Source organism: Budorcas taxicolor, chromosome 3, assembly GCF_023091745.1.
Source record: "Budorcas taxicolor isolate Tak-1 chromosome 3, Takin1.1, whole genome shotgun sequence".
Taxonomy (NCBI): domain Eukaryota; kingdom Metazoa; phylum Chordata; class Mammalia; order Artiodactyla; family Bovidae; genus Budorcas; species Budorcas taxicolor.
The window spans coordinates 10,448,781-10,466,310 of NC_068912.1; the positions used below are offsets into that span (position 1 = coordinate 10,448,781).

Sequence of the window (17,530 nt, forward strand, 5' to 3'; positions counted from 1 at the left end):
GGCCCACTTTGCATGTTGCCTTGCATTTTGCATCTAGATCTGTGGTGCTCCAGAGAACGGCTTTCTCAGGTGTGACGTGAGCCAAGCCCTAACTGTCCAGAAGAGTGAGCGCTGATCCCTGTGACCTGATCAGAAGGACTGAGGGGCTTGCTGGGCTCTGCACGTCCCCGGGCCCCTCCATCTGGGCCCCTGTGGAGAGGAGGGGCCGGGCAAGCAGGCAGCTGGGCTATGGTTTGGTGCCTCAGTCTGGCTATCCTCAGCCTGATCATCAGCCAAGGGGCTGACGGTGAGCTGGATTCCCTGGGCTCCAGAACTCCCTGTTGGCCTTGGGGTAGGGGTGGTCCCCCCGGGGTTCTCTGTGCGCAGGTCAGAGGAGGGGAGGAGCAGCTCAGGTTCTGCCAACGTCATAGATTCCTTCAACCCCATCACCAAGGCCTGGGGAACCCACCGAGACAGAGAGGGTATCTCCCCTCCCAGCCCTGGTTCTGGGTCCCCGCTGGGTCCTCATGCCACCCGCCTGCCCGCCCTGCCCGTCCTGCAGGTCGAGGGAAGCCTGAGGTGGTGTCGGTTGTGGGCCGGGCCGGGGAGAGTGCGGTGCTGGGCTGTGACCTGTTGCCCCCGGCTGGCCGGCCCCCTCTGCATGTCATCGAGTGGCTGCGCTTTGGATTCCTGCTTCCCATCTTCATCCAGTTTGGCCTCTACTCTCCCCGCATCGACCCTGATTACGTGGGTAAGACTTGTCCTCAGCTGAGAGGTTGGGAGGTGTCTCCAACAAAGGTGGGCTGGGTAGAGTGGGAACAAGGCCTCTTCTTAACAGCTCCGTCCCTGCCCCAACCTCATCTCCAGCTCCACTGCCTGAACTCTACATAACAAGCATGGCTCTGCTCCCAAGCAGTGTTCATTCACTGAAGGATTCATTCATTTACACACACACACACACACACACACACACGTGTTCATTCACTGAAGGATTCATTCATTTACACACACACACACACACACACACACACGCGCGCGCGCGCGCACTGCACGGTCTGTTTGGAACTCCACTTGGCCTGTTCCAAAGGAGATCCTGCAGCCCTGTTGCAAGTGTCCATCCTAATTCTCTAATCCCTCTTTCTAGAGCTCATCACGAACCTCCCAGGCTCCTCCTGATCCTCCGTGGTCTCCCCCTACTTGGCCCTCTCCTGGCGCTTGGCTCTGCTATCTTCTCACTCCCTTGCCCTCCTCCCCTCCTATTTTCTTAAATGCTGATTTGGGGGGTTCTAGCAGCAGGCTTCTAGGGAGTGGACTGATGGGGCAGCAGGGTCAGGGGGTTTCTGATCTGTCTGATTCTGAGTTCAGCGGAGCAGGGCTGGAGGGAACCAGGCTCCCTGAAAGATCCGCAAACAGATGGGGCTGGGCTGGGTTCCTGCTTCAGCTGGCTGCAACATGGACTTAAAATAGTGTATAGGCCTCCTTGGGGGCCTTCTCCTGTGCCCCAGCTGCTCCCTGAAAAGGCTCAGCTTCCTCCTAATCTCCGGGGAGCCTTAATCTGAATGGTTTAGTGCAGGTCTCTGAGGGCAGAGTGTGGGAGAACCCAGGGCTGGGGCTGGGGCGGCTGGCGAGAGTCTGGCTGCCTCCTCATAGGGGAAACCCAGGAAAGGCCACCTGGGAGGCCGTCGATGGGGGTAGGGGGACCCCCTCCCTTTTCCCTCTTTAGTTTGAATCCTGGGAGAAGCCACAGGATTGGCTAAGCTGTCACCGCGGGGCAGGCTGAGCACAGAGGGGAGGAGGCTCAGGCAGGTGGTGCAGAGGGAAGGGTTTATTTTCAAACTGGGGGCAGTTGTTGGCAAACAGCCTGGTGGGAGCGTATGTGTCTGCACAAGCCTGGGGAGAACCGCTTGGGAGAACTGATGAAAGCAGGGGCCCCACTTAGGACAAGCGGAGAGACAATGGCCGGGCCCAGCCCCCGATCCTGGCCTCTGCCCGCCGGGCTGGGGAGCCGCTGGGCTGAGGCTTGTGGATGCAGAACGTTGCCCCACTGAGGGCAGGGTTAGGGGGAGGCTTTTCGGGGGTTGCCTCTGGGCAGGGGTGGGAATGGGGGAGTTGGGGGTGGTGATGTGCAACTCTCCTTCCTGCCCTCCCTCCTCCCTTTGTCTAGAAGGTAGCAACTTTGCTACCTGTGGGTTTTCTTTTTGTCTCTGTGGTGTTCCTTTGAGCTGCCTGGCTGTGAGCAGTAACCTCGGGGGCTTTCTTCCTACCCCTGCCCTTCATGCCCACCCCTCCCCTGGGTCTGAAGCTTCTGGTCAAGGCAGAGCTGATCTGGGGAGTCAGGGCCCTGGGGAGAGGCCCCTGTACCCATTAACCCTTTTACTGCCTCCCAGTGTGGAATGGGCCTCTCAGCCTTTGTGCAGGGGACTCTGAACTGCAGTTGCTAGGCAACGGGAGGTGGAGGTTGCTAAGGACAATGGTGTCCTGTCATAAACCCTCTGGGCAAACGAAGGGGAGATGGCCTGGGACTGTGTGTGAGGCCCATGGCCTAGAATGTGGGAGGAACCACGAGAGAGACTGTTTGGAGCCTTCAGGGATTACACTGAAGGGAAGGCTTCCTATCTTTGATGACTTTAGAATCCATCTAGCAGAGGAGACTGGATTTGTGGACTAGTGCAAAAGTAGTAAAAGCAGTATAAAACAAACCAGGACTAAATCCTAGAATGAAATTAGCTGCTGTGTGTAAAGAACCCCGGACAGCGCCTTCATGGCGTGAAATCCTAGGTGTGGAGAGAAAAGAGGGCCCACTTCCTCTATACCAGCTTCCCTGGGGTGGATCTGAGATTAGCTCTTCCAATTCATGGGGCCAGCTTTTGGTCTTTGACTTTCATGCTATATTTCTTGAGAGTTTCAAAATACCCTCTGTGGCAGAAGGGACATGAGTTTTCTCTCTGTCCTGAGTTCTTTGATAAAAATCAGTTATCTCAAGGACTTCCCTAGTGGTCCAGTGGTTGAGACTCCATGGTTCCAATGCAGGGGGGACAGGTTAGATACCTGGTCGGGGACCTAAGATCTCACATGATGAACAGCCGAAAAAGAAATCAGTCTTCTCGTCCTCCATTTAGAAGAGTCCCCTCTCCTCACCACCTTTTATCCTTGCATCCCCTGGGCTTCCCTGGTGGCTCAGATGGTAAAGAATCTGCCTGCAACGCAGGAGACTCGGGTTTGATCCCTGGGTCCGGAAGATCCCCTGGAGAAGGGCATGGCTACCCATTCCAGTATTCTTACCTGGAGAATCCCATGGACAGAGGAGCTTCGCGGGCTGCAGTCCATAGGGTCACGAAGAGTCGGGGACAGGACTGAACGATTAACTGTGTAACTCTCACTCTCTGCAGAGTCACCTCTTCCTGGAAACCTCCTGTATGCCTCTTGCTTCTTAGTTTCTTGGAGTATCCAGGCACAGTTAGGCCTGTTTCTTGGACTTCTGTGTGTATGTGAACTTGCACTTGTACATGAGAGAGAGAGCTCTGCCTTTGGAGAGCTTTGCAAGAGTGGGGACTGTGTCTCTTCCTTCCTGTACACACCCTTGCATGTGGAGAGGTCTGGAGACACTCACTTTGGCTCTGTAGGTAGAGGATGGGCCTCCAGAAGGGGGACCCAGGACTCGGGAGGGCACAGGACCACCTGTTCCTGGCCAGCTTCCTGTTCTTCTGTGACACTTCCAGTCTAGCCATCCATACCTCACAGAGAAGTTAGGACATACGGTGTGCTTTATTGGATATTCTGATCAACAGACATTTGGAGCTGTTACCCACTGACTACCAACACACGCCAAGTGAGAATATACTGGCTAAGCTCAGGGATGAGTGCCCTGAGCGTCACTGGGTCCTCACACCAGTGAGCAGTGGAGAGCGTACTGCATCGTGAGCAAGCAGGCCTGCCTGTATCGCTGAATAGCCACGTGATTTTGGAAAGAAGCTTAACATCAGTTCCTTTACTGGAATTCTTGAGAGGATTACGTATGGTGACATTGCCTGATATTACATGGCGCATATCCCAAACTTGATTTCCCTTCTGTGTTCTTCCTTCTTTGTAGCACTTGAAGATCACTGTAATCAAAAGTTACCATCACATGGGACTTAGAAGAGGGCGCAGTGCAGTCTGCGGGGTTCCATGGCCTGGCAGGTTAGGGTTACTGAAGAATCCCACTGGTGGGAGAAAGGGTGGGATCATGTTCAATGTTTACCTGAGAGACCCAGGCTTATCTAGGTGGGGATTTAAGCACCCAGCCCTTTAAGCAGCTCCACCCTTTCTAGAGAATCCCCACCCCTGCACCTTGTTCTTAGAAGAAAAAGGACCCTTGCCTGAGATCCCAGAGCCAGCCTCAGCCTGATACTTCTCTTATTCCCTGGTGGCATCAGGGCCCCCACGGGTTGATTCTATTTCAGAAAGATGACCCTAGAGGTAGAAAGGAAGCAGATTGGAGTGGGTGAGTGTGCCAACGGCCTCAGATTGTCTGGTACTAGGGGGCTTCCCTTGTAGCTCAGTCGGTAAAGAATCTGCCTGCAGTGCAGGAGACCTGGGTTCGATCCCTGGGTTGGGAAGTTCCCCTGGAGAAGCAAATGGCAACCCACTCCAGTATCCTTGCCTGGAAAATCTCATGGACAGAGGAACCTGGTGGATTGCAGTCCATGGGGTCACAAAGAGTCGGGCACGACTGAGCGACTAACACACAGAGGAAGGGCTAAGTAAAGGCATAGTCTGGTTTCATCTGTTTTGCATAACCCAGAATATTTAGAAAATGTCATTTGTCCTTATCCAAAGTCAAAGTGGGGTGGGCACCTGATGAACATGAAGGCAGTGGGACCCCTTTGTGGGTTGTTTGCATAACCCAGTTGAGAGTTGCAATCAGTTCAGTTCAGTTAAGTCGTTCAGTCGAGACCGACTCTTTGTGACCCCATGAACTGCAGCACACCAGGCCTCCCTGTCCATCACCAACTCCCGGAGTTTACCCAAACTCATGTACATTGAGTTGGTGCTGCCATACAACCATCTCATCCTCTGTCGTCCCCTTCTCCTGCCTCAATCTTTCCCAACATCAGGGTCTTTTCAAATGAGTCAGTTCTTCGCATCAGGTGGCCAAAGTACTGGAGTTTCCGCTTCAGCATCAGTCCTTCCAATGAACACTGAAGACTGATCTCCTTTAGGATGGACTGCACTCAGCTTTCTTTATAGTCGAACTCTCGCATCCATACATGACTACTGTAAAAACCATAGCTTTGACTAGACAGACCTTTGTTGACAAAGTAATGTCTCTGCTTTTTAATATGCTGTCTAGGTTGGTCATAACTTTCCTTCCAAGGAGTAAGTATCTTAATTTCATGGGTGCAGTCACCATCTGCAGTGATTTTGGAGCCCCCCCAAAATAAAGTCAGCCACTGTTTCCACTCTTTCCCCATCTATTCACCATGAAGTGATGGGACTGGATGCCATGATCTTCGTTTTCTGAATGTTGAGCTTTAAGCCAACTTTTTCACTCTCTTCTTTCACTTTCATCAAGAGGCTGTTTTAGCTCCTCTTCCCTTTCTGCCATAAGGGTGGTGTCATCTGCATATCTGAGGTTATTGATATTTTTCCCGGCAATCTTGATTCCAGCTTGTGCTTCCTCCAGCCCAGCATTTCTCATGATGTTCTCTGCATATGCAACTAAACTAAAGTGAAGGTGATAGAGAGGGAAACAGTATTCAGGAAGTAGAGTCTGAAAGGTTTACTGAACAAGCTCATGTGGGAGTGAAAGAGAGAACACCGAAGGCTAACTGAGCAAGCTGATGTGAGAGTGAAGATGACCCCAGGTCTCTGGACATGCGTGATGGTGTTGTTGACTGACGCAGGGGAGAAGGGGCAGACGGTGTGTCGTCAGGTGAAGGATGGAGCCAAGGTTGAGTGCAGTCTGCGATTTCAAATCTTGAGCTCATTCATTTGTTCAACCGTTTTATTTAAGCATCGTGCTGCCTGGCTTCCATCTACCCCACTTGGATTTTTTTCTCTCTCTCTCATTTTATAGATGAAGAAGCAGATGTTGAGAGAGAGGTTTAAGTGGTGTAGCCAAGAGGGTATATAGCAGAGCTGGACGCTAGGTCTCTCTGGCTGTAGTGTGTGGCTTGCTCCCTGGGTCGCGCTGCCAGGGACCCGCAAAGCTGTCTGTGGTGCAGGACTCTGCCAGGAGAGGATGCTGAGGGCGGAAGGGCGCTGCCTGCTTGCCCTGGGGCTGGGTGCACTGTGGAGCTCTATGAAGTCTGTCAGCCACAGCCTGGATGCCCTGGAGCGTGAGGGAATGGGGTGAGAAGGCTGCTGACCTTGCTGCCTGGCTGGGCTGGACTCTGGCCACCCTAAGGCGCTTAGGCCACTGATAATAACCCCGGCGGATTAGGGGCTTTGGTAGGCGAGGTCTGGATCCCTGCTCGGGCCCCAAACACTGCTGTGGTTTCTGGGGACAGAGTCCTCTGGCAGGAGCACTCCCGGGAACTCCCTTACAAAAAGAGCTCAAGGATGGGTAGGTTCTGTATGACTCCAGAGGAGACACAGAGCTGGTTCTCTGAGCCCCTTTCCCTACAGTCCCGGAAGCTAGGCATCATTGAGCTCTGTGCCTTGTCCGCCTGCTGCCGCTCTGGTTTCTCTTTGTCTAAGCTGGGTCCCAGCTGCTGAAAGGTAGGAATGACTCGAGGGGCTGAAGGGAGGGATCTGCCCTCAGTGACCCCAACCCCATCTGTGCCTCTCTGGACCCCACTGTAGTAGGGTGGTTGGGAGAGACAGCCTGTTCTTTACGTCTGAGAATGACCGGTGTGATCAGGGGCTTGGGGCTCCCATGCGGTCCCTTCAGCACCCTTGATCCAGGGCTGTTTTCCCAGGGCGTGTCCGGCTTCAGAAGGGGGCATCTCTCCAGATTGAGGGGCTCCGGGCTGAAGACCAGGGCTGGTACGAGTGCCGCGTACTCTTCCTAGACCAGCACAGCCCTGAGGACGACTCTGCTAACGGCTCCTGGGTGCATCTGACCGTCAACTGTAGGAAGCTGGGAGCTGTGGTGAAGGAGGGGGGGCGCGTGGAAGGGGGGAGGGTGGAAGGACAGTCCCGAAGCCCCACTCTGCTGACACCCCTTGTTTACATCTCACCCCGCCCACCCCCACTCCTGCCCTTTCCATTCTTCACACCTAAAACCAATCAGCCTCTTGGCTCTGTGTTGGGAACTTCCTGTCTCTTCCCTGCTTGTGCTTCCCTGACCAGGATAGCCTAATGGATAGGGGATAAGGGGTTATTGAACCCCGAGTGAAACATTGGTCACGCATATACAATACTTTGTTTTATCAAAACCCCTTTTAACCCAGTACCTCATGAATGCTGTCTCAACCCTAAGAAGGAAGGAGGTCACAAGTATTCCCATGTCATAGATGAGGAAACTGGGTCGTGCCACTGATTAGCGGCAGAGTCTAAAACCCAGGCCTCCCGACTCTAGAGGGCACCTGGCTCTCTCCCAGCTCTGAACGCCCGTCCTGTGCTCCGCTCCCTTGCCAGCTCTGCAGGCTGGTGCGGGGATGGGCCGGTGCGTCCTCATTGAGCCCTGGGTGCCGCAGACAGGGTGGCCCAGGGCTGGGGATTCCCCTGAAGGTGGTCAGCCTGATGAGCTGAGGGCTGCAGCCCTGATCTGCCTCTCTGGTCCTGGGATGCAACTCTTTGGGCTGGTGGCCCCTCTGGCACCCCCTGATGCCTCTCTCCTCACAGCGCCCCCTCAGTTCCTGGAGACGCCTCCCCAGGTGCTCGAAGTGTGGGAACTGGAGCCGGTCACCCTGCGGTGTGTGGCCCAAGGCAACCCCCAACCTCGGGTGACTTGGAAGCTCCGAGGACAGGACCTCGGCCAGGGCCAGAGTCAAGTGCAGGTGAGTCCTGCGGCTGGACAGTGTGGGGCAGGTGGTGGCCTGGGAACAGGCTGCAGGACAGAGCGGGTGAGGCCAGGCTGGGAGACCCGCCGGAGGAGGGGCTTGGCCCGGGCTTCTCCGAGCCTGGCCGGCTGCCTCCCTCTGCTGGCTGGCCTCGGAAGTGCAGGGGCGTCTGAGGCCCGCTGTGGGCGAGGAGATGCCTGGGTCCCGCTCGCTGACTTCTGCTCTAGGTGCTGAACGGAACGCTGCGGATCCGGAGGGTGGAGCGAAGCAGCGCCGGGGTCTACACCTGCCAAGCCTCCAGCACCGAGGGCAGCGCCACCCACGCCACCCAGCTGCTGGTGCTAGGTGCTGTCTCGGGGGAGGGCCGGGAAGCTGGACATAGCGCGTGAGAGGACTGACCTGTGGCTGGGGGTGCACAAAGCTTGGGGGGCGGACTTGGGCCTGAGGCAGGGGCCCCTGGAGAGGGAGGGAGCTCCCAATGCCTCTAAAACCAACATCTTGCCTGTAAAAGGATCAGTGAATGCAGGTATTTAGTGCCTAGCAGTGTGGTACAGTGGGAAGGGCATGGGGTGTTGGTGTCAGACTGAGCCCCGGAACCCCCTTGACCCCTAGCTTCCTCGTCTACACAAAGAAGTTCCTGTCTGCCTCTCAGGATTGTTACAAGACTTAGGTTCAGCCGAGCACAGTAATTTGTGGTCAAGCCCTTCCCTTCAGAAGGAAAGCTGAAAAGTACACTCTGCCTTCATAGAGCCCCCTGGTGACCTCGGGAATGAGATGCAGAGGTGAAGCCCTGCTCTCCTGGGTGCTGTGGGGGAGGCAGCGCTGGGCAGTGGTGCAGGGTGAAGTCTGGCGTCGGGAAGGCCTGATGTGAATTTGCCTTCCCACTGATCTGGGGCAAGTCGCCTTAGAATCTGTCTGCCTCTGAGCCTTCATGTCTTCATCTATGAAGTGGAGACAATAATTTCTATCACAAAAGGCTCTTAAGAGGATTAAATGCAGGTCAGGTCAGTCCCACCTGGCGTGCCTGGAGGTGTTCTGCACTCCAGCTTGTATCATTACCTCTTATTACTGGCCACTCATGTAGCTGGAGCCTGGAGAAGGGAGACCGCAGTGGGGTTAAAAGATGGTTTGGCAGGGTCTCTGTGGCCTAGTCAGGCTCTTGGGGAAGAGCCTTCAAGACTGCCTGGCATGGGCCCAGTGAGCTCCCATACTGACTTGAAAGAGTATGGAAGGCTTGATGTATGAAAAGATGGTTGGCCAGGTGGGGTCACAAGGGCCCACAGGGCTGGGTCAAGAAGTTTGAGCTTAATGTGCTGGGAGCCAGGAGCTGCTGTGGATTCTTGAGCAGAAGAATTCTGTGGCCAGAGTGGGTGGGTGGAGACATTTTTGCATGAATGGCCATGAATGGAGTCAGGGATTGCTGCAGCATCCTGGGGTAAGGTATTGGGTGCCTGGATTAGGATAGGAGACACAGAGGTGTTGTAGATGGTGTAGATAGATGAGGGGTGGAAAAGGTGATGGTGGAAAGGGTGAGCAGAGGATTAAACTGGGTGAATGTGGCTGTCCCTGGTAGGAAAGCGAGCTTGCTGGAGCAGAGCAGGAACTTGTGTTAAATAAAAGGGTTAGGGCCTGTTTCCATTCCTGAGGCCCTTTAGCAACCAGCCCTGTATTCTAGAGGGCAGACTAGGGAGAGAGGCAGAAGTGACCTCAGGGTTCCTGGGAAACTGGGCTGAGGCCCCTCCTTCCCCTGTGCTTCCCCCTTCCCAGGACCCCCAGTCATTGTGGTGCCCCCCAAGAACAGCACAGTCAATGCCTCCCAGGATGTTTCTCTGGCCTGCCGAGCTGAGGCATACCCTGCTAACCTCACCTACAGCTGGTTCCAGGACAGCACCAACGTCTTCCACATCAGGTGGGGCTCTGCGTGTGCTAGGGTGTGGTGTGGTGGGGTGGGGGTAGGGAACTGGTGGGCAGTCTGAGGAGTCCCTTGGCTGAGCAAGGCCCGGACCCCTCCGCCCCCGTGCCATACTGCAGCCGCCTGCAGCCCCGAGTGCGGATCCTGGTGGATGGCAGCTTGCGGCTGCAGGCCGCCCAGCCTGATGATGCCGGCCGCTACACCTGTGTGCCCAGCAACGGCCTCCTGCGCCCGCCCTCGGCCTCTGCCTACCTCACTGTGCTCTGTAAGCCCCACCCCGGCTCCCTCGACAGATTGCTTCACTTCCTTGGGCCAGGCTCAGCTCCTCCCCTACAACTTGCCACTGCTTCCCCCAGACCCAGCGCAGGTGACCGCCATGCCTCCTGAGACGCCCTTGCCCGTGGGCATGCGGGGGGTGATCCGATGCCCAGTTCGTGCCAACCCCCCATTGCTCTTTGTCAGCTGGACCAAGGATGGGCAGGCCCTGCAGCTGGACAAGGTACAGGCCTGGGGCAGGGGAGAGAGGGCTTAGCTTGGTGTTATTCTAGGCAAGACAGCTGGGGCGGCCTTTGATCAAGACAGTGACTGGAGGTCATACACCTCTTTCATTCTTTTAATCGGAGCATAATCACATTGTGATGTGTTAGTTTCTGCCGTACAACAGAGTGAATCAGCTCTATGTATACACATATCCCCTCCCACTGGAGCTTCCCTTGCAGCTCATCCCCCTCCCATCCCACCCTTCTAGGTCATCATAGAGCACCGAGCTGAGTTCCCTGTGCTTTACCGCAGGTTCCTACTAGCCATCTGTTTGAGAGAAAAACAAATATTGTATATTCACACATATATGAAATCTAGAGAAATGGGACAGATGAACCTGTTTGCAGGGCAAGAACAGAGATGCAGTCATGGACGTGAGACACCGGGGGAAGAAGGGGAGGATGGGACAGACTGGGAAAGTAGTAATGACATCTGTGGTTGTCGGGTGCTGTGCCTGGTGTCTGGTAGGAACAGGAGCAAAGAGACATCCGTGCCTCGAGGGGGTAGCACAGCCACAGACACTCTGCTGGAAGGCTAGCGAGGCAGGAGGTGGCGAGCAGCTTCCTCTTAGGGCTGGTTGAGGACAGATCAGCACCGGCTTCTGGGATGCTAATGACGGCCTTGAAGAGCAGAGAGACATTCCATGCAGAAACCAGGGCCCAGAGGCAGGAAGCAGTATAGTGCGTTTATGGCATAATGAGTCATTCAGCTGGGTGGGAGCTACGATTCCTGTGGGGACATGACTGATGCAGAGAATCTGGAAATACAGGTTGGGACCAAAGGGAAGAATATGGATGCCAAGTTAATATTACCTCATTCCAAGGTGATTGAGATTTTTTGTTTGTCTGCAAAGACAATAAATTCCTTGTGGGTTAGTATTGCATCTTTTAATCCTAGTCACCCCAGGGCTTCTGCAACCATAGTAGTACTCAATAAATTTTTTCAAAGGTTAAAAAAAATAGTCAAAAGGCATTTGGAACCAGTGAAATTGCTTGAGCAATGGTGTGATAGCATCAGTGTGTCCATGCGAGTGTGCTCACTTGCTTCAATCATGTCCAACTCTATGGACTGTAGCCCGCCAGGCTCCTTTGTCCATGGAATTCTCCAGGCAAGAATTCTGGAGTGGGTTGCTATGCCCTCCTCCAGGGGATCTTCCCCAGCCAGGGATCAAACCCGCATCTCTTGCACTGAGGCAGATTTTTTACCGTTGAGCCACCAGGGAAGCTTATATGATAGCGTCAGGGCTGTGAGCAGTTGAGTTTGTCAGAGAAATGAAGGGGAAGAGAGTGCACATTTGTGGTGCAGAGGCTGCTGAAATGAGATTGTGGGTGAGAGGTTACGAGGCCTGAGTTAGAGGGATAGACGTGAAGATGCATGGAACAAAAGGCCTTCCCAGGAGGACAGATGTGGGGCGTGAGACAGAGTAAGGAGTCAGATGTTAGCCTTTGACTGTACAGAACTAGGGAAGCCAGGAAGAAGAGCTGATGTGGGGTGTAAGATAGGGAATGTAATCGTGGAGGGCTAGGAAGGCAGCAGGCAGAGAACCTCACACGGCTCAACCCCACGGGGTGCCATTCACACCAGATTCCCTCTGAGTGGCTCCCCTGGAGTTTGTCAGCCTCCATTCCTCTGACAAACTCCATTGCTCACAGCCCCAGTGCTATCAATAGGCTGTCTTCACACCACTGGTAGCGGCCCCCCTGTAGGAAAGAGAGTGGAAGGGCGGAATTCAGAGAGGGGCCAGCCTAAGGGTAGGTTGCGGCCGCCTCCGTGTAGACGCGGGTCTCTCCCGTGCACTGCTTCTCTCCATCTCTGGTCTGGCCTCTGCTGAGCGTCTCTGTCTGGCTGTCATCTCCTCTTGCTTCCAGTTCCCCGGCTGGTCCCAGGGCCCAGAAGGCTCCCTCATCATTGCCCTGGGGAACGAGGATGCACTGGGAGAATACTCCTGCACCCCCTACAACAGTCTTGGCACTGCAGGGCCCTCCCCAGTCACCCGTGTTCTGCTCAAGGTGCGGCTTGGGGTGGGGGTTGGGGGCGGGGGTAGTGGCAGCAGGTCAGGTGGCTGAAGATGCAAGGCTGGTACTGACACCAGGCCGAGGTGGGTGGGACAGACACGCGGGGAGCGGGGCTTCCACGTCTGTTTGCCATGGTAGCGGCAGCCATCAGATGCCACAGCAGAGGAAGGTCCCCTGCCCGCCTCAACCCTTTAACAGGCTGCCTCCCTCTCTGGAGTGAAGAGAGTAGGAAGCGAAGGGGAGGGTGAGGGGTATTCTCTAGAGCGTTGTACATCTTCAGAGAGGCCTCTGCCCATCAGCCCTGGTCTCTCCAATAATGTCCCTCCAGCCCCCTTGCCGGGGACAGGCGAGCTAGAGAGACACTGAGAGATGCAGACGGATGGTGGCCCCAGAGAAGGGGGGGAATGGCCCTCAGGCGGCAGTGTGAGAGAGCCCCCACCCAATGCCAGATCTGGGTTGCAGGCTCCCCCAGCTTTTCTGGAACGTCCCAAAGAAGAATATTTCCAAGAAGTAGGGCGAGAACTCCTTATCCCCTGCTCTGCCCGGGGAGACCCTTCACCTACTATCTCTTGGGCCAAGGTAAGGTTCCTGACCCCACTCCTCCTGTATTCACACCTGTTTTCACACTCGCCGCACCCCTGCCTCTCTGTGCCCCTGGATGTTTGTGGGGAGAGGGGAGGTGGGGAGGAGGTGAGGAAGAGAGGGCTGGCTGGGGAGGAAACTGGAGCTGCCCCGAGAGCTGAGTGGCGCCCTTGGTGAGGGGTGGCTGCGTGTGTCCTCAGGGCTGACCAGTGGTTCTGTAGGTGGGCCGGGGGCTGCAGGGCCAGGCCCAGGTGGACAGCAACAGTAGCCTCATCCTGCGACCACTGACCAAGGAGGCCCACGGGCGCTGGGAGTGCACGGCCAGCAATGCTGTGGCCCGAGTGGCCGCCTCCACGAATGTCTACGTGCTGGGTTAGTGGCTGCAGAGCAGGCTGGAGGCAGCCGTGTGGGGAGGACCCAGGGGAAAGAATCGTTTGGGGGGCCCCAGATGGGGATCTTAGGTGGGGAGCCCCTGGGATGATGGGTGGTGAGCGGAAGGCTTGGATCCCCTGAACTCTTCGCCATCCCTCAGGATCCTGACCAGTATCCCTCCATTGCCCCCACCCAGGCACCAGCCCCCACGTTGTCACCAATGTGTCCGTGGTACCTTTGCCCAAGGGTGCCAATGTCTCCTGGGAGCCTGGCTTTGATGGCGGCTATCTGCAGAGATTCAGTGTCTGGTACACCCCCTTGTGAGTGACCTGCCCCTGCCATCCCTCTTACCCCTCAACCTGAGTCCCTCTGGCTCTCTGCCCTCTCTCCTACCTCTCTGTGCCAGCCCATGCCCTGACTCTGCTGTCCAATTTTCAGAGAATCTCAGAGGTTCAAAGCCCAGGTCCTGAGAGCTGGGGTGGTTGAGGGGACAGGGGAGGTCAGCTCTCTGGACTCCAACCTTCCTCCTCTTCCTAGTTCATGAAATGCCCCCCCCCCCCCCCATTTCCTCCTGTCCTCCAGGGCAAAGCGTCCTGACCGAGCCCACCATGACTGGGTGTCCCTGGCAGTGCCCGTGGGTGCTGCTTTCCTCCTAGTGCCAGGCCTGCAGCCCCACACCCAGTACCAGTTCAGTGTCCTCGCTCAGAACAAGCTGGGGAGCGGGCCTTTCAGCGAGATTGTCCTGTCTGCCCCTGAAGGTGAGCGATCAGAGCAGCAGACAAGGATGGGGAAGGGCTGCAGGGAAAGTCCAGACGGGGGCAGTCTGGGTGGGAGTGGCCAGAAGTGTTTGTGGAAGATGATCGAGGCTTGACTTTAGGGGTTCTGGGAGAATAGTTGGGCACCAGGGGTTGTGGAAGGACTTCCCTGGTAGCTCAGATGGTAAAGAATCCACCTATGGTGTGGAAGACCAGGGTTCGATCCCTGGGTTGGGAGGATACCCTGGAGAAGGCAATGGCAACCTGCTCCAGTATTCTTGCCTAGAGAATTCCAGGGACAGAGGAGCCTGGTGAGCTGCAGTCCGTGGGGAACACTTCCATTTCCAGGAGATGTGGAGGAGCAGGGGAGGGGCACTGGGAATGCAATCTTTACATGCTTCTGTGTCCCCTTCAGGGCTTCCTACCACACCAGCTGCCCCCAGTCCTCCCCCGACAGAGATGTCGCCTCCCCTGTCCCCTCCACGAGGTCTGGTGGCGGTGAGGACGCCCCGGGGGGTACTCCTGCACTGGGTTCCCCCGGAACTGGTCCCTAAGAGGCTGGATGGCTACATCCTGGAGGGCCGGCAGGGCTCCCAGGGCTGGGAGGTGTTGGATCGGGCCGTGGCAGGCACTGAAATGGAGCTGTTGGTGCCAGGACTTATCAAGGTAGGTGTGGCGGGTAGGCAGGGGTGTGGGTCCTGCCAGTGGCCCTCCAGCCCCCTGCTGCACTCCCCAAACCTGGGCTCACCCTGATTTGACCATCCTCACCTCCGCTTGGCTTTCTACTTCACCCGTACCTTCCAACTGCAAAGTCTTTCTAAATGGGCTTGGGGTGAGCAGTGCTGAGCTTTGACCCCCTTCTTGGACCCCCATCCCCAGGACGTTCTCTACGAATTCCGCCTCGTGGCCTTCTCTGGTAGTTATGTCAGTGATCCCAGCAACACAGCCAACGTCTCCACTTCTGGTGAGAACCCGGCAGGAGGGCACAACCCTGGGGATTGGGGGGGCTCGGAGCCCCCTGTGTCATAGACACCGACCCTCCCTCGTGTCCCCTTGCCCAGGCCTGGAGGTTTACCCCTCGCGCACACAGCTGCCAGGCCTCCTGCCCCAGCCAGTGCTGGCCGGCGTGGTGGGCGGGGTTTGCTTCCTGGGCGTGGCTGTGCTCGTGAGCATCCTGGCCGCCTGCCTCATGAACCGGCGCCGAGCTGCCCGTCGCCGCCGCAAACGCCTCCGCCAAGGTAGGTCACTTGGGGCCCCGCCCTCTATAAGCACCTCCTACTTGGAGAAGCTCCAACCCCCTGGCAGGGCCAGGTGTGTTCCCCCTGCTTCCCACTTTTTCCACTTTCCCCAGGCACATGGGGTGGCGTCTGGTGTGGAGTGAGGCTTGCGCCCTGGGCCCTGGTGGGGCTCGGTTTCTCCCGTGTCACCTCTTGTCCTCTTATTCTTGCAGATCCACCTCTTATCTTCTCTCCCTCTGGAAAGTCAGCTCTCCAGTAAGTGCCTCCGCTTCCTTGGCTTCCTTCTGCCTTCTGTGAGCACCTTCCTTTTCTGCACCTTGGGGAGGGGTAGAAGGGGTGGAACAGAAGTGAGAGGGAGGTGAGGATGGAAGTGCAGAGGCCCCAGCCTGGGGGCCGGCCCCGTGTCGCCCGTGCCTTCCCTCCACCCCTCCACCATGTGGGTCCTTCTCTCCCTTGCTCTCCCTAGCTCTGCTCTGTTCTGCATCAAACCTCTCAAGGCCTGACGCTGGCTCCTGGGAGGGGGACTGGCCCCCTACCACAGACCCTGATCTCCTGTCCTTCCCCAGCTCTGCTCCGGGCTCGGGCAGTCCTGACAGCGTGGCGAAGCTGAAGCTCCAGGGTTCCCCAGTCCCCAGCCTGCGCCAGAGTCTGCTCTGGGGGGAACCCGCTGGACCCCCCAGCCCCCCTCCGGATCCTCCACCTAGCCGGGGGCCCTTACCCCTGGAGCCCATTTGCCGGGGACCAGATGGGCGTTTTGTGATGGGACCCCAGGTGGGGACCTCCCGAGACAAGTCAGGCCCTGAGCAGTCCGAGCCTCGGACCCCAGCTCGGCGTCAGGCCAGGTCCTATGATTGCAGCAGCAGCAGCCCCAGTGGGATGCCCCAACCCCTCTGCATCGCAGACATCAGCCCTGTGGGGCCCCCTCGACCGGCCCCACCCAGTCCTCTGCCAGGTCCAGGACCCCTGCTCCAGTACCTGAGCCTGCCCTTCTTCAGGGAGATGAATGTAGATGGGGACTGGCTCCCCGTGGAGGAACCCAGGCCTGCTCCACCCCCAGATTACATGGATACCCGGCCCTGCCCCACCTCATGTAACCTCCAGCCCCTGGACTGCCACTCTGAGTCCCCCAGGGCAGCACTTCCCGGGGCCATGGTCGGGGTTGGGGCCGCCCCAGAGCCCCCGTACACAGCACTGGTTGACTGGACACTGAGGGAGCGGCTGCTGCCAAGCCTTCTCCCTGCTGCCCCCCGAGGCAGCCTCACAAGCCAGAGCAGTGGGCGGGGCAGCGCCTCCTTCCTCCGGCCCCCCTCCACAGCCCCCTCTGCAGGAGGCAGCTACCTCAGCCCCGCTCCAGGAGACACCAGCAGCTGGGCCAGTGGCCCTGAGAGGTGGCCCCGGAGGGAGCATGTGGTGACAGTCAGCAAAAGGTGAGGGCAGTCCCTGCCCTGCCCTGCCCTGCCCTGCCCTGCCCTGTACAGATTCTCCCCACCCCCCTCCTGCACCCTCTGCCTTCCCTGCTCCATCCCTACCTTGGGACCAGGAGAGCTTGTCTCCTTTTTGAAGCTTTTGCTGAGGTCCAGGGATCTTCAGAGGAAAGCCACGGCCCACCCTCAGCTTGGGGTCACCAGTTCAGGCTTTTCTGGCTACCCTCTATTCTTCTACCCACACCACGCATTTGTCTCATTTCACAGGAGGAACACATCTGTGGATGAGAACTATGAGTGGGACTCAGAATTCCCAGGGGACATGGAGTTGCTGGAGACTCTGCACATGGGCTTGGCTGGCCCTCGATCCCGACTTGAAGCTGAGCCAGAGCTAGGTGTGAGAGCCTTCCAGAAAGGCAGGCACCCCTGGCCTCACCGTCCTACACCCCCAGCCTTAGGACTCAGCCTGTTCTCAGCCAGGCCGGCTCCTCTGACTCCTCTGCACTGGCAGGCCCTAGAGAGCTTCATGGTACTGGTGAACCCCAAGAGTTCACCCAGGGGACTTTAAGACATCTTCCTTTTGTCCTTCCTTTTGCAGGTGTGAAGACTCCAGAGGAGAGCTGCCTCCTGAGTGCTGCCCATGCTCCTGGCCCTGAGGCCCGCTGTGCTGCCCTTCGGGAGGAATTCCTGGCCTTCCGCCGGCGCCGAGATGCCGCTAGGTCCCGGCCACCAGCCTATCGACAGTCCGTCTTCCACCCTGAACAGGCCACTCTGCTGTGAATGCC

At 57.1% G+C, this 17,530-nt stretch overlaps 1 protein-coding gene across 1 annotated transcript; it reads left to right on the top strand.

Annotated features, from left to right (window-relative positions):
- The first annotated feature begins 228 nt into the window (after positions 1-228).
- IGSF9 (immunoglobulin superfamily member 9) lies at positions 229-17,525 on the top strand. The gene is made up of 20 exons (XM_052637491.1): positions 229-286; positions 542-730; positions 6,882-7,034; positions 7,750-7,904; positions 8,135-8,252; positions 9,675-9,816; positions 9,939-10,084; positions 10,176-10,318; positions 12,228-12,368; positions 12,837-12,953; positions 13,178-13,328; positions 13,525-13,648; positions 13,911-14,086; positions 14,499-14,749; positions 14,963-15,047; positions 15,145-15,321; positions 15,534-15,576; positions 15,888-16,748; positions 17,013-17,140; positions 17,344-17,525. Exons 1-20 carry the CDS (start codon positions 229-231, stop codon positions 17,523-17,525), a joined length of 3,540 nt encoding a protein of 1,179 aa, XP_052493451.1.
- The last annotated feature ends 5 nt before the right edge of the window (positions 17,526-17,530 follow it).

Bases quoted from the DNA above. Each gene is read 5' to 3' on its own strand.
- IGSF9 (XM_052637491.1), top strand. From the start codon at position 229: ATGGTTTGGTGCCTCAGTCTGGCTATCCTCAGCCTGATCATCAGCCAA. The intron at 731-6,881 runs GTAAGACTTGTC...CTGTTTTCCCAG, and splicing joins CATCGACCCTGATTACGTGG to GGCGTGTCCGGCTTCAGAAG. The intron at 12,954-13,177 runs GTAAGGTTCCTG...GTGGTTCTGTAG, and splicing joins CTACTATCTCTTGGGCCAAG to GTGGGCCGGGGGCTGCAGGG.